The following is a 15,985-nucleotide window of genomic DNA, read 5'->3' as shown; positions in this document are numbered from 1 at the left end:
TATGTAGTTTGTAGTTTTCCCTTTTCATGCTCAAAAGACAATGATGTGACTAAGGAGACAATAATATCAGATCCATATTTCTAGATCCAAAAATATTAATATAAATATATGTACCATTTTATTTACTATTTTATACCCTAAGGCTTCAATGATTAATGCAACTCAGTATCATGTCCAAATATCAGGCAAAAAGTCATTTAATAGTGTTGGAAAATGCATTCTCCAAGCCATCCACTCCTATGACATTCCAAATGTGTACTTGTTGTAATAATAGGGTTTATCTGCAGAGTGCAACACCGCTCTGGTACCATTCTGAGGTTTAGTTGTATATTAGGAAACCCTGTTCAAAGGGGGGTTAGTTGTTGTGTTTATCTCATTAGGGGTGTACTGTATATACAGTACACACACAGACAGAGCCACGGTTAGCAGGCCTCTGCTTCTTCCTGTCATCTGACCAAAGTTCTCGCGGGAGTTTAACTTTGTTTACTTTGGTATGTGGAGGAAAAGGGAGGGGCAGGGAAGCTGTGTGTGTGTGTGTGTGGGAGAGAGAGAGAGAGAGAGAGAGAGAGAGAGAGAGAGAGAGCTATATTGAAACTGGTAAGCTCATTCCTGAGGGGGAAAGCTATTCAGCGCCCTGCTTCACGGACACAAAGAAGCACTTTTCTCTCATTTGGAAAAGTACCGAGTTTTTAAGAAGGAGCAAATAAGCTAGGAGCCATAAATGTCGCACTCCCTGTCCGAGTGAGCTCTGATTGGCCGGCTGGGAGGAGACCCAGCAGTGGGACAGCCCACTAAAACCTCACTGGGTTGCAGTTTAACTACAGACCACCCCTCCCTCTGGACTTTTGGATCGAGCCAACAAAACATAAGTCACTCTCCCCTCCTTATCCCACTAGGAGGGATTTTATCTTGTGGGATTCAAGTTTAGTCCGGAATGAACAGGAATGCCGGAAAAAAAGTCCAGAGGTGGGTTGTGCTGTTGGAAGTCTCCCCAGCTGAGAGAGAGAGGGTAGCAGGGGCTGGGGGGAGACACACACACACACACGTACACACACGTACACACACGGAGGGGCGGAGCTTCTCTGGACCATTTTTGGGTTGGATCACTTGCTGAGCTGGTCCTCAAGAGACTGAAGCCACGTCTGGATCTTGGTTCAGAGAAGGCAAGGTTCTCTTTTTCCATTTTACTATGTTTTGTTCTATTTTGCAAAGTTGAGAACTTATGCAAATAGTTGTGGTTGCATTGAAAGCCACATCTAACTTTTTGCTGCATGTAACTTTTTATTGCAACTGTCTTGACTTTTATCAGTAGTAGCAGCAGTTGTGGTAGCAGCTTACTTATTGCTGAAGTTATCATTGCATAGCTATTTATTGCATGTTTAAGTTATGGCTGCAGCAGCAGCTGTATTTATGTAACTTATACTACAGTCAATTAGATGCCACTCTTTCACTGTGTGTGTGTGTGTGTGTGTGTGTGTGTGTGTGCATACGTGTGTGTGTGTGTGCGTGCATGCGTGCGTGCGTGCGTGTGTGTGTGTGTGTTTGTGTGTGCATGTGGGTGTGCATGTGTGTGTGTGTGTGTGTGTCCAGTCCAGCGATGCTCTCCCTTGCCGCCCTCGTTCTCCGCCTGGGAGCCTCAGGAAGCCATGGAGGGAGGCGCACCATGGCAACCGTCATCTCGGGCAATAAGACCTCTCGGTGAGTGTGAGGTGGAGGCCCCCGGCGTAGAGGCCCAGGGGTGGAGGCCCCAGGGGTGGAGGCCCAGGCGTGGAGGCCCCAGGTGTGGAGGCCCCAGCGTAGAGGCCCAAGCGTGGAGGCCCAGGCGTAGAGGCCCAGGGGTGGAGGCCCAGGGGTGGAGGCCCCGGTGTGGAGGCCCAGGCGTAGAGGCCCAGGTGTGGAGGCCCCAGGGGTGGAGGCCCAGGCGTAGAGGCCCAAGCGTGGAGGCCCCAGCGTGGAGGTCCAGGTGTAGAGGCCCAGGGGTGGAGGCCCAGGGGTGGAGGCCCAGGGGTGGAGGCCCAGGGGTGGAGGCCCAGGTGTGGAGGCCCCACGTGTTCTGGCGCCCAGGGGGCCCAACCGGCTGAAAGGATGTCAGGACGATGCTGTCTTATGGAGTCGTGTGGTGGCTGTCACGTAGGGTCACATGACATCAAGAGGGTTGTGACATGCTGTAGTTCACAGTTCCAATATAAATAACCACCCACAGTGGTCTCAAAGGAGATACTTTTTCTTTTAACTTCAGCTTTCAAGTAGTAGTTTATTTGGAGTAAGACTTTAGGACTACTGTTTGAAAATGGGAATAGTAGCAGCTGTAAAAAAAATAAAATTATAATAATAATAAAAGTGAAAGTTTTAGCTATTCTAATGTGCGGTGTGTACTGTACATCTGCGGGCAGTGAGCTGGTTTCACATAGGGCTGGGTATCGAGTCGAATTTCAAGAATCGATTCGATTCCGATTCGCAAGGTTCAAAATCGATTATCACAATTCGATTCGATTCAATATCGATTCGTTTAGTGTTACTAAAACCTGTTGTTTTTTGCTGTAACCTTTATTACATGACTGCGAAGTTATGCAACACATCAATACTAGGGCTGGGTATCCATACTGATTTAAAAAAATTAATGAATGAATGAATGAATCATTGAATGAATTAATGAACTATTCATTCCTTTATTTATTCATTCATTCATAAATAAAAGATCGATTTGTGGATTCATAAATCGATTCTGAATCATTTGATGAATCGCTTTTTTAAACCCAGCCCTAGTTTCACAGCGATGGTCTTGGAGCTCGTTCCTGTAGATGGTTGAAGGTTGTAATGAGGTTGGTCTTGGAGCTCGTTCCTGTAGATGGTTGAAGGTTGTAATGAGGTTGGTCTTGGAGCTCGTTCCTGTAGATGGTTGAAGGTTGTAATGAGGTTGGTCTTGGAGCTCATTCCTGTAGATGGTTGAAGGTTGTAGTGAGGTTGGTCTTGGAGCTCGTTCCTGTAGATGGTTGAAGGTTGTAATGAGGTTGGTCTTGGAGTTCGTTCCTGTAGATGGTTGAAGGTTGTAATGAGGTTGGTCTTGGAGCTCGTTCCTGTAGATGGTTGAAGGTTGTAGTGAGGTTGGTCTTGGAGCTCGTTCCTGTAGATGGTTGAAGGTTGTAATGAGGTTGGTCTTGGAGCTCGTTCCTGTAGATGGTTGAAGGTTGTAGTGAGGTTGGTCTTGAGCTCATTCCTGTAGATGGTTGAAGGTTGTAGTGAGGTTGGTCTTGGAGCTCGTTCCTGTAGATGGTTAAACGTTGTAGTGAGGTTGGTCTTGTAGCTCATTCCTGTAGATGGTTGAAGGTTGTAATGAGGTTGGTCTTGGAGCTCATTCCTGTAGATGGTTGAAGGTTGTAGTGAGGTTGGTCTTGAGCTCATTCCTGTAGATGGTTGAAGGTTGTAGTGAGGTTGGTCTTGGAGCTCATTCCTGTAGATGGTTGAAGGTTGTAGTGAGGTTGGTCTTGGAGCTCGTTCCTGTAGATTGTTGAAGGTTGTAGTGAGGTTGGTCTTGGAGCTCGTTCCTGTAGATGGTTGAAGGTTGTAGTGAGGTTGGTCTTGGAGCTCATTCCTGTAGATGGTTGAAGGTTGTAGTGAGGTTGGTCTTGGAGCTCGTTCCTGTAGATGGTTGAAGGTTGTAATGAGGTTGGTCTTGGAGCTCGTTCCTGTAGATGGTTGAAGGTTGTAGTGAGGTTGGTCTATGAGCTCGTTCCTGTAGATGGTTGAAGGTTGTAGTGAGGTTGGTCTTGGAGCTCGTTCCTGTAGATGGTTGAAGGTTGTAGTGAGGTTGGTCTTGGAGCTCATTCCTGTAGATGGTTGAAGGTTGTAATGAGGTTGATCTTGGAGCTCATTCCTGTAGATGGTTGAAGGTTGTAATGAGGTTGGTCTTGGAGCTCGTTCCTGTAGATGGTTGAAGGTTGTAGTGAGGTTGGTCTTGGAGCTCGTTCCTGTAGATGGTTGAAGGTTGTAGTGAGGTTGGTCTTGGAGCTCATTCCTGTAGATGGTTGAAGGTTGTAGTGAGGTTGGTCTTGGAGCTCGTTCCTGTAGATGGTTGAAGGTTGTAATGAGGTTGGTCTTAGAGCTCATTCCTGTAGATGGTTAAACGTTGTAGTGAGGTTGATCTTGGAGCTCGTTCCTGTAGATGGTTGAAGGTTGTAATGAGGTTGGTCTTGGAGCTCGTTCCTGTAGATGGTTGAAGGTTGTAGTGAGGTTGGTCTTGGAGCTCGTTCCTGTAGATGGTTGAAGGTTGTAGTGAGGTTGGTCTTGGAGCTCGTTCCTGTAGATGGTTGAAGGTTGTAGTGAGGTTGGTCTTGGGGCTCGTTCCTGTAGATGGTTGAAGGTTGTAGTGAGGTTGATCTTGGAGCTCATTCCTGTAGATGGTTGAAGGTTGTAATGAGGTTGGTCTTGGAGCTCATTCCTGTAGATGGTTGAAGGTTGTAGTGAGGTTGGTCTTGGAGCTCATTCCTGTAGATGGTTGAAGGTTGTAGTGAGGTTGGTCTTGGAGCTCGTTCCTGTAGATGGTTGAAGGTTGTAGTGAGGTTGGTCTTGAGCTCATTCCTGTAGATGGTTGAAGGTTGTAATGAGGTTGGTCTTGGAGCTCGTTCCTGTAGATGGTTGAAGGTTGTAATGAGGTTGGTCTTGGAGCTCGTTCCTGTAGATGGTTGAAGGTTGTAGTGAGGTTGGTCTTGGAGCTCGTTCCTGTAGATGGTTGAAGGTTGTAGTGAGGTTGGTCTTGGAGCTCGTTCCTGTAGATGGTTGAAGGTTGTAGTGAGGTTGGTCTTGGAGCTCATTCCTGTAGATGGTTGAAGGTTGTAATGAGGTTGGTCTTGGAGCTCGTTCCTGTAGATGGTTGAAGGTTGTAGTGAGGTTGGTCTTGGAGCTCATTCCTGTAGATGGTTGAAGGTTGTAGTGAGGTTGGTCTTGGAGCTCATTCCTGTAGATGGTTGAAGGTTGTAGTGAGGTTGGTCTTGTTCCTGTAGATGGTTGAAGGTTGTAATGAGGTTGGTCTTGGAGCTCATTCCTGTAGATGGTTGAAGGTTGTAGTGAGGTTGGTCTTGGAGCTCGTTCCTGTAGATGGTTGAAGGTTGTAGTGAGGTTGGTCTTGGAGCTCATTCCTGTAGATGGTTGAAGGTTGTAGTGAGGTTTCCTCTCTCTGCTCAGGCTGGTCAGAGAGCGTCTGAAGAAGGAGGTGGAGAAGATGAGGAGTCAGTCGCCTGGTTTCCGTCCTGGTCTGGTCGTGTTACAGGTGGGTCTCTCTCCTGGTCTCTCCTGGTCTGGTCGTGTTACAGGTGGGTTTCTCTCCTGGTCTGGTCGTGTTACAGGTGGGTTTCTCTCCTGGTCTGGTCGTGTTACAGGTGGGTTTCTCTCCTGGTCTGGGGGTGTTACAGGTGGGTTTCTCTCCTGGTCTGGTCGTGTTAAAGCTGGGTTTCTCTCCTGGTCTCTCCTGGTCTGGGGGTGTTACAGGTGGGTTTCTCTCCTGGTCTGGGATGTTACAGGTGGGTTTCTCTCCTGGTCTGGGGGTGTTACAGGTGGGTTTCTCTCCTGGTCTGGTCGTGTTATAGCTGGGTTTCTCTCCTGGTCTCTCCTGGTCTGGGGGTGTTACAGGTGGGTTTCTCTCCTGGTCTGGGGGTGTTACAGGTGGGTTTCTCTCCTGGTCTGGGGTGTTACAGGTGGGTTTCTCTCCTGGTCTGGGGGTGTTACAGGTGGGTTTCTCTCCTGGTCTGGGGGTGTTACAGGTGGGTTTCTCTCCTGGTCTGGGGGTGTTACAGGTGGGTTTCTCTCCTGGTCTGGGGGTGTTACAGGTGGGTTTCTCTCCTGGTCTCTCCTGGTCTGGGGTGTTACAGGTGGGTTTCTCTCCTGGTCTCTCCTGGTCTCTCCTGGTCTGGGGGTGTTACAGGTGGGTCTCTCTCCTGGTCTCTCCTGGTCTGGTCGTGTTACAGGTGGGTCTCTCTCCTGGTCTCTCCTGGTCTGGTCGTGTTACAGGTGGGTTTCTCTCCTGGTCTCTCCTGGTCTGGTCGTGTTACAGGTGGGTTTCTCTCCTGGTCTGGGGGTGTTACAGGTGGGTTTCTCTCCTGGTCTGGGGGTGTTACAGGTGGGTTTCTCTCCTGGTCTGGGGGTGTTACAGGTGGGTTTCTCTCCTGGTCTGGGGGTGTTACAGGGGGGGTTCTCTCCTGGTCTGGGGGTGTTACAGGGGGGTTTCTCTCCTGGTCTGGGGGTGTTACAGGTGGGTTTCTCTCCTGGTCTGGGGGTGTTACAGGTGGGTCTCTCTCCTGGTCTGGGGGTGTTACAGGTGGGTTTCTCTCCTGGTCTCTCCTGGTCTGGTCGTGTTACAGGTGGGTTTCTCTCCTGGTCTGGGGGTGTTACAGGTGGGTTTCTCTCCTGGTCTGGGGGTGTTACAGGTGGGTTTCTCTCCTGGTCTGGTTGTGTTACAGGTGGGTTTCTCTCCTGGTCTGGGGGTGTTACAGGTGGGTTTGCTCTGGTCTGGGGTGTTACAGGTGGGTTTCTCTCCTGGTCTGGGGGTGTTACAGGTGGGTTTGCTCTGGTCTGGGGTGTTACAGGGGGGTTTCTCTCCTGGTCTGGGGGTGTTACAGGTGGGTCTCTCTCCTGGTCTCTCCTGGTCTGGGGGTGTTACAGGGGGGTCTCTCTCCTGGTCTCTCCTTGTCTGGTCGTGTTACAGGTGGGTTTCTCTCCTGGTCTCTCCTGGTCTGGGGGTGTTACAGGTGGGTTTCTCTCCTGGTCTGGGGGTGTTACAGGTGGGTTTCTCTCCTGGTCTGGGGGTGTTACAGGTGGGTTTCTCTCCTGGTCTGGGGGTGTTACAGGGGGGTTTCTCTCCTGGTCTGGGGGTGTTACAGGGGGGTTTCTCTCCTGGTCTCTCCTGGTCTGGGGGTGTTACAGGTGGGTTTCTCTCCTGGTCTGGGGGTGTTACAGGTGTTACACGTCTTCAGGTTAATGTTCTGACTGCTGTTACTTTGCTTGTTTGTTCCTTGAAAAGCTTTTCCTCCCTGCTGCCTATGTGTGGGTTAAAAGAACAGCTGTTTAGTTTTGTTCATAAATTAGAAATTTGTGACTGTAATCACTGTTCAATGAAGTATTTTTGTTGAGAGTAATCATGTGAAAGGGAAGAACAAGGAAAAGACGACATGTTGAGTTTTGTGTTTTAACATTATTTCAATGGTTAAACTTATTCTTTCTTCACATTTATTGTGGATGTGGTGGGTCGAAAAACAACGCCTTCAAAACGCTCTATTTCCAGGTGGGCGACCGAGACGACTCGAACCTCTACATTAGCATGAAGCTGAAAGCTGCTGCTGAGGTAAGCCAAAACAGGTGTGTCTAACGAGGCGCGTTAACGCGTTTGTTTTTACATCTGCTAGCTCAGGTGAGAGGGGGTAGGCCTGACGTTTCACGCTGTCACCATCTTTGCAGATTGGAATATGTGCCAACCACATCAGACTGCCCAAGACGGCCACAGAGGACGAGGTGGGTGGAGCCTCAGCAGCTACAGCTGCTGTATCCGGCACAACCAAACCCTTACTGAGCATTTCTGCATTGTGAGCAGATTAGATAATGATGTCGGCCAGGCTGCATTGGCTCAGCTACTTTGCCAAACCATATATCCCACCCCTGTGATTATTTATAGCTATAGTACAGTATGTACACGTGATTTCTTAGCTTTTTACGGTTTTATCTTCCATCATTACATTACATTTTACATTAGTCATTTAGCAGATGCTTTTATCCAAAGCGACTAACAATAATTGCATTTAACGTAGGAAAAGCCAGTGTACTACTACTCACCAGAACTCACAAGTGCATCTCCTTTCTAAAACAAGTGACTAAGAGCATCATCTAGTGCTGAGGGCAAAGTGCAAGAATAGCAATCTAAAATACAGTAGGTGCTTAAGAGGGAGGATCGTTGTAGTACTTCTTGAAGAGATGATGATACATGATACAATTATACATTTTCAATCATGAATTCATATTTTCATATCCATATAGGCCTTCTTTATTGTAAGCGCTTCAATTTCAGAAACGTTAAGGTATATATATGCATGATACCAATCAACAATATCCATCATAGCTATGTAAAATAATATTTACCTGAAGACTTTACTCACTCTACCACGCTGGTTGAATAGGTGCTGCGTAGCATCGTGTCCGTCAATGAAAACCCGGCCGTCCACGGCCTCATTGTCCAGCTGCCCCTGGACTCGGTCAACCCCATGGACACAGAGCGGGTGACCAACGCAGTGGCCCCGGAGAAAGACGTGGATGGGTGAGTGAGGCTTCTCTGACCATCCATCCTTGAAGGTTTAATCAACTCATATTGCTCTACTTGTCTTGTGATGCAAGGTTAAGTTAAAGGAGTAGTAAAGGGAAAATGCATGTTTAGCCCTGTATTAATATATATATATTAAAACAGGGCTAAACATGCATTTTCCCTTTAATACTCCTTTAAGGTTCGTTTTTGTTGTTTGCATAGAAGATAAGTAGTTTGAGCAGGAGAATCAGTAACCAATCCTTATTTATCAAGCACTGTGCTAAATATTTTTATCCAAGTCTGTCTTAAACATAAATAACAAACATTTGGCTCTGCAGTACCAAGCACTTGGTTTTTCAAAGCAGACGTATGGCACTACCACCCACATTAATACAATGTGTGCAGTCTGCAGCTAATAGTTGTGTTATTAAGCTACTACCAGGGATATATCTATGAACTAGAGTTTTGTTGACTCAGGGTTACACTCTGTACTCTGGTTCAAACTTACCCTTTACTGACGTGTGTATAGAAGGTCCTAGATATGAAAACACTGAGCCTAGGAGTCATAAGGAACTGAAGCAGAAGATAAGTGGAAAACCTCGAAGACATTTCTTGGATAATATATGAACTCATCCACCCCTTAACGACACACACGTCACACACACACACACACGCACACACACACACGCACACACACACACACACACACACACACACACACACACACACACACACACACACACACACAGTATATGCTCATGAATTCACACACACACAAAACACACACACACACACACACACAAAACAAACATACTGTGCACACCTGGCTTCTACCAGTTCCATCTGATCCCCGTTGGTGTATTCTGACCTGCTATGGAGCGTGTGTTTGCTTCTCTAGCCAGGGAGTTGCCCCAGATGGTCAGAACCTGCTCACCATAGTTACTGGGCACTCCACATTGAAACGCCCACAAACATTTGCCTCTCGAGATGGAGGCATCTGTTGTGTCTAGCTCATTTACAGTATGTTTATATCTCAGATGTGCTTTTCCTGCAGCGACAAATTCTACACACAGGAATTGTTTGCATAGTTATTTGATTTAAGCGTAATATATTTCCCGGGTTAGAGATTGAACTATTTAGAAGTTGTTTGAGTAGACACAGTAGGCTTTGCAAATGGTAGAGTGGTTTGGGATTATGGTCAAAAGCTGTGTTGTGTGTGTGAGTTGTTTTCTTAGCCAGTGGGAGAAGTTGGTGCATGAAAGCAAGTGAATTCAATTTCTTCTCTCTTTCTCTCTCTCTCTCTCTCTCTGCCTCTCTCTCTCTCGCTTTCTCTATTTCTCTCTCTCTATCGCTCTCTCTCTCTCTCTCTCTCTCTATCTCTATCTCTCTCTCTCTGTGTCTCAGAGAGATGGTATCAAACACTCGGCCCCCAATGATCACTTTCTCAAATTAACTTCCACTTGTCTGTCAGAATTCAAAACACTTCAGGCCTTCAGTGTGTGTGTGTGTGTGTGTGTGTGTGTGTGTGTGTGTGTGTGTGTGTGCTCGTGCGTGTGTGTGTGTGTGTGCTCGTGCGTGTGCGCGTGTGCATGTGAGCGTGTGTGTGTGCTCGTGCCTGCGTGTGTGTGCGCGTGTGCGCGTGCGTGTGTGTGCTCATGCGTGTGTGTGTGTGTGTGTGTGTGTGTGTGCGTGTGTGTGCCCAGCCTGACCAGTATTAATGCAGGGAAGCTGTCTCGTGGTGACCTGGGGGACTGTTTCATCCCCTGCACCCCCAACGGCTGCATGGAGCTCATTAGTCAGACAGGTGCTGTATCCAGTAGCAACATAAACACTGGGATATTTTGTAATATTGTTGTATTATTGTGTTCATTTTTACATTGTACCTTGTTTGTTTATTTTTTCTCTATTGTCAAAGCACTTTGAATTGCTTTTGTGTACGAAAGGTGCTATACTGTATATAAAAGTTGATTTGATTTGATATTTACCCAGAGTGCAACATTTTCATTATGTTCCCATATAGCTGCATTATAGGTTATATTATGAAAATGTACAGTATTTATTGTTCAATTCAGAGCTGAAACGGAATGGTATGTTGCAATAATGTGCTGGACATACGAAAGGTCAAGTGACAGAATAATGTGATAGTCAGGTGACCCACTTTGTTTGTTCTGTGTGTAGGCGTGTCCGTGGCGGGTAAGAACGCCGTGGTGATTGGCCGCAGTAAGATCGTGGGCGCTCCCATGCATGACCTGCTTCTGTGGAGCCATGCAACCGTGACCACCTGTCACTCGAAAACACGCGACCTCGCTTCCCAGGTACTGTAATTCCCAGGTACTGTAATTCCCAGGTACTGTAATTCCCAGGTGCTGTAATTCCCAGGTACTGTAATTCCCGTCCAATCCACTGTTCTGACTTAGTTTTTTTCACCTTTGCGACAGCGCAGGGCGAGAGGTTGTTTTCGGGTGGCGCTTGTTGGTTGGTTAGTTTGTTCTTTAGCAGGATTACGCTAAAACTACCACACCGATTCTCATGAAACTCGATAGAGGGGTGTAGCAGGGGCCAACTTAGAACCCGTTACATTTCGGAGTGGATCCGAATCACGGGGCGGGTCCACGAGTCACCCAAACATGACCAGCCTGTCACCTGCGTTCGTTTTTTGACTTGCCTCAGGAGCGAAATATTGAAGCGGTCATATCTCAAACCATCTGGACATGGGAAGGTCATAAAGACACAGGGTTTGGACTGGCTTAAAGCTCTCCACCTGATGAATGCAGGAATACCAAACACATGCGTGCACAGAGCCACGGAATGCATTCATGGCCAGAGGTCTGTGCTTTCCACGCACCATTTCTAGTTTCTTAATGTTATCTCTGCTCAAACCAAATAATCTACTCTGTATACGGGTTGATTGAGCATGACATGTCTGTCTCTCTCTCTCTCTCTCTCACTCTCTCTCTCTAAGTATCTCTCAAACCAAAACATATGAAGCAAGAAATGGTGCACTCTTCTCCTCATCCAGACTACTCTGCAAATTCTCAAGTGTCTTTGAAAAAGCTGCCATGCTGCTCAACCATACAATTTCATGAAAACAAGTGTTCTGATTTTGTGTCGTACTTTGCCAATAATTCTAGGCTATCTGTAAGGGACAGCTCTTTGGCTGTGAAATTATGGTACATTATACTGTATCAAAAGAGGAAGAAATGTCAGATTCGGTGCAAATGCTTTGACAAATTTCTTAATTTTTCATTTTTCATTTTTCATTTTTCATTTTTCATTTTTCATTTTTCATTTTTCATTTTTCATTTTTCATTTTTCATTTTTCATTTTCCCCCTCAGGTGGGCCGAGCGGACATCTTGGTGGTGGGGGCGGGGAGGGCAGAGATGGTGAGGGGGGAGTGGGTGAAGGACGGAGCTGTGGTCATCGACTGTGGCATCAACCACATCCCAGGTGTGTCGCCTGGCTGTAGTCTGCACTCCGCACTCACAACCCCTACTGCCTTGCTCAAGTGGACTAGCCTGAGAGCAGATGCCATTATATGGCATAAATGCATATTTCTTTGCATATTAAATGCATTATAAGGCATGAATGCATATTTCTTTGCATATTAAATGCATTTTACGGCATAAATGCATATTTCTATCAACCCTTCCCATGTGATTCACTCTAGCATGACTAATTCTGAGATGTTGGTTGTGTTCTCTTCAACCATCAAATGTGTTTAGATCAGCGAATACTTTAAATGCCCGAAGACAAGAATGGCTGCGTTCAGAAAACCATGTGAAGAATAACGTTATGATCTCTGATCTTGACCTTTTGACCCCCGCAGATGAGAGCAAGCCCAGCGGTAAGCGCGTGGTGGGGGACGTGCATTACCCCTCTGCCAAGGAGAAGGCAGGGTTCATCACCCCTGTCCCGGGCGGAGTGGGACCCATGACTGTTGCCATGCTTATGGAGGTAGGGGGACCATAGTTGGTTGAGCATGTGTTGTCGTCAGTATGACATGTTATTTTTTAATTTAATTTTTATTTATTTTATAAAAAATAAATAAAAATAATAATGGTTATGACTGAGTCAACTAATAGGAATCAATCAAATTCTTCTTTGAATGTATCTTTGCTTGTTAGTGAGGCAAAACTATGTTTTTATGATGTTCTCCTAGTACGCCTAGAGTAATACTAGCAGATTGCTTTCATTCATTAATTTCATTGCGTTTGTGTACTAAGCTGTTCTTTCCCCCACAAAGGATTTTCTCATAATGAATTTGGCTTTGAAATTGTTCAAAGCTAATCTTTTTGAGCCTTAAGGGCCAATTTGTCTCTCTGACATTTAACTGAATTTAATTTTGTGTCTCGGATATAGATGCTAAATTAATAATGAATAATATATGCAGTAGGCTTTGTTATGTATAATATTGACAGTCCTCCTGGCTATACTCTGGGCATGACTACACAATCATTATTTTTTATTGCGAACAAACACTCCTGGTAGTTTATCGGTATCAGTTCCATTAAATGTTATTTGTTAGCTTGGGTTCAAAAGCAAATCGCATTAGTCTTGTATCTCTTCATTCAGATGTAAATTTTTATTTTATTTTTTATTTAACCATTGTTTAACCAGGTTTGTCCCATTGAGATCAAATATCTCTTTTGCCAGGGAGACCTAGACAGGCAGCACATCCAGTTCCATAGACACAAATACACAACATGCAGATTAAAGAAAGTAGAATTGACAATCAAGTAAATCAGTTAAAACATTTGCACTCATGTAAATGAGCCTGTAGGAGGATTTCGGTCGTCATCTGTCAGTCACTTTGTGCATCCATGTTAGAACACAGTCCAGAGTGCCAAGCGCTTCCTCCAGACCTACCAGCCAGGGAAGTGGAACATTTCCTTCTCCAAGTTGAAACCCCAGAAACCTCAGCCAAGGTACAGCAATGTCCTCTATATACATGCATACATAAAATACATACAGTACATGTGTACTTTAGTAAATGTCTTTCTTATCCCAATTTACATTTTTTTACCAGACATAGTGTATTTTTGTGTATTTAAAGGTGTAAAAAAAACAGGCAGTGTTCCACATGAGTCATAATCAATGACTTTGTCAATATGAACCTTGTCAGTGACCCTGCCATCTCACGCTCCTGCACGCCAAAGCCGATTGGCAGGCTGGCCAGAGAGGTCGGCCTTTTCTCAGAGGAGGTGGAGCCCTACGGGATGAGCAGAGCCAAAGTTCGTCTGGAGGTCATGAAGCGCCTGAACACACAGCCTGATGGGAAATACGTGGTGGTTACAGGGTAATGTCTCGCTGATACCAACAACACACTCATACTATGAATACTAATGGCCTATTATTATTATATGTTATAAAAGCTCATTAGATCAGTTTGGATTATTCAACATACAAGGCCGTGTTGCATTAGATGCCATTGTGTTGAAAATTCTGCCGATCCATCTCCCCTACTGTAGGTCCCGATCCAAAGGGTCTTAAAACTGTTGTATCTTCTATCAGTGACCTTTACATCTCTGACCATTTCTGTATTTTCTTTACAGTGTTGCTACCCAAAGCTGAAATTTGCACTCAACGCTTTGTTAAGAAGCACTATCTTAACTCTGTGGCAGCTGATCGTTTTAAAAGAATAATGAATGCAAATAGTGCAACGATCCCTGAAGTGCGGCCTTCTCATGATAGTGATTTAGTAACCGTCTTTAATGATAAACTGGGTGCAGCTCTTGACTCTGTAGCACTGATGAAACTGAAAAAGGTTTGCCAGAGGACCTGAGAATGTCTGTGACCGTGGTAACTTTTAAGCAAGATCTTAAAACATACCTTTTTCAACATTGTTTTTACCACGTAGCTTTACCTGTTTTAATATCTTAGTGTTCTTGATTTGAATTCTCTGTTTTTATAGTTTTGATTCTATTCCACACTGTCTTTTAATTTTTAATTATTTTACTTTGATTGTTTCTTTTAAATCTGTTCTCACAGTGTTTGTATGATTTATGTTTTTATCCGTCTCTTTTTATGGAAGCACTATGTGCACATTGATTTGTATGAATGGTGCTTTATAAATAAAATGACATTGACATTTACATAGATGATGCCAAATGCAAAGGTCACAGGAATTGAAAGCGCCTCTGTGGGATATTCAAGTTGGATTTATATAGCGCCCTTCATGATACCCAGAGCGCTTTACAGAGTCCAGTATTCATTCAGACACAGTCATACCGGTGGTGGTAAGCTACATCTGTAGCCACAGCTGCCCTGGGGCAGACTGACAGAAGGGTGGCTGCCAATCAGCGCCCACGGCCCCTCCGACCACCACCAACATTCATTCACATTCATACGTTGCATGTCTTTATGATGGTGGGGGAAGCCGGAGTACCCGGAGGGATATTGACTAGCTTTAGAGCGGGCACTTGAATGTATGGGCACACCTCTGCTGCCAGATAGCAACATAAGGTACAGTATATCTTATCTTATCTCTCTTAATTGATGACCTCCTCTTGAAGGGTCACACCGACGGGGGAGGGGAAGACCACCACCACCCTGGGACTGGCGCAGGCGTTGGGGGCCCACCTGAACACCAACTCATTCGCCTGCATCCGCCAACCCACCCACGCTTTCAAATTTGGCGTCACAGGTGGGTGTAAAAAGATGAAGTGGCAATGCTTCATTTGGAGGATCCTGTATACAGTAGATGATCCATGCTGGAGAGTAACTCTCCTCTAATGTTAACTAGATTGTGCACATGGACAAAGCTTTATTTGTATAGCGCATTTCATACCCAGAGGCAACACAATGCGCTTTACAGAGAACAAGGGAGGTGGGCATACGACCCACCTCTACATATTCCAGAGGGAAGCAAAAAAAAACAGTAATCACCCGGGGGCCAGATAAGTGAGCTGTAAAAATTCTTCCCTGACCCCTCTCAACAAGGCGATCGAGCAAGCTCCTGGAGTATGTTTGATGGATATTTTGATATCAAGATTGCAAGAAAGGCGGACTGTAGCAGTTGGATGTGAAGGACTTTTGCAAGTGTGAAAGACTCTTCCCTGAGACCTCGCTACAAATTGGATTACCTACCGAACTGTCTCAGTTGTCCATTATTGTTTATAGCTAACTTGAATTAATTTGGTGGACCATCAGGACCCAGAAATTCTATTAGCAAGAATCAGGTTACAGAAATCATGCGTTCCATTGCAGTCTCATTGTACACATAGTCTCAGTTGTCCATTATTGTTTATTGTTTATATTGTTTATAACAACGTCAGACTCGGGTAGTGTCGCCTTTCTATGTCTTTTTCTCAACCTTTCTATGTCTTTTTCTCAACCTTTCTATGTCTTTTTCTCAACCTTTCTATGTCTTTTTCTCAACCTTTCTATGTCTTTTTCTCAACCTTTCTATGTCTTTTTCTCAACCTTTCTATGTCTTTTCTCAGGCGGTGTTGTCGGTGGAGGTTATTCACAAGTTGTTCCCATGGAAGAGGTGAAGCACTTCCTCAACTTCACCATTTACACCGTGCTTCCTCTATGTTTGGGGGTACATTCGAGAGTGTCTTTCATGTCTGCTAAACCTTGGGGGTACATTCGAGAGTGTAGTCTTTCATATCTGCTAAACCTCTTTGTCCACAATGAGTCCAGGTCAGTTTCCACCTCACCAACGACACCCAGGCAGTCCTAGCAGCCAGTCAGCTGGTGAT

At 45.5% G+C, this 15,985-nt stretch overlaps 1 protein-coding gene across 1 annotated transcript in view; it reads left to right on the top strand.

Moving 5' to 3' along the window:
- Nucleotides 1-1,663: 1,663 nt before the first annotated feature.
- Nucleotides 1,664-15,985, top strand: part of mthfd1a (methylenetetrahydrofolate dehydrogenase (NADP+ dependent) 1a, methenyltetrahydrofolate cyclohydrolase, formyltetrahydrofolate synthetase) — a gene marked incomplete at its 5' end in the record, with an annotated part of 26,482 nt that continues 12,160 nt past the window's right edge. Inside the window, 14 exons of the mRNA XM_084439712.1 lie at nucleotides 1,664-1,698; nucleotides 5,182-5,266; nucleotides 7,274-7,333; nucleotides 7,447-7,500; nucleotides 8,160-8,296; nucleotides 9,985-10,085; nucleotides 10,460-10,596; nucleotides 11,618-11,729; nucleotides 12,109-12,236; nucleotides 13,110-13,207; nucleotides 13,405-13,578; nucleotides 14,795-14,925; nucleotides 15,725-15,771; nucleotides 15,927-15,985. The exon at nucleotides 15,927-15,985 is cut by the window's right edge and continues 49 nt beyond it. Of these exons, the coding sequence (XP_084295838.1) occupies nucleotides 1,664-1,698; nucleotides 5,182-5,266; nucleotides 7,274-7,333; nucleotides 7,447-7,500; nucleotides 8,160-8,296; nucleotides 9,985-10,085; nucleotides 10,460-10,596; nucleotides 11,618-11,729; nucleotides 12,109-12,236; nucleotides 13,110-13,207; nucleotides 13,405-13,578; nucleotides 14,795-14,925; nucleotides 15,725-15,771; nucleotides 15,927-15,985 (1,358 nt within the window). The remainder of the gene's footprint in view (nucleotides 1,699-5,181; nucleotides 5,267-7,273; nucleotides 7,334-7,446; nucleotides 7,501-8,159; nucleotides 8,297-9,984; nucleotides 10,086-10,459; nucleotides 10,597-11,617; nucleotides 11,730-12,108; nucleotides 12,237-13,109; nucleotides 13,208-13,404; nucleotides 13,579-14,794; nucleotides 14,926-15,724; nucleotides 15,772-15,926) is intronic.

The sequence above is a fragment of the Borostomias antarcticus genome (assembly GCF_949987555.1).
Source record: "Borostomias antarcticus genome assembly, chromosome: 6".
In the NCBI taxonomy this organism is placed as follows: domain Eukaryota; kingdom Metazoa; phylum Chordata; class Actinopteri; order Stomiiformes; family Stomiidae; genus Borostomias; species Borostomias antarcticus.
The sequence above is the reverse complement of the archived record's forward strand: the minus strand, read 5'-3'. Positions and strand labels throughout refer to the sequence as shown.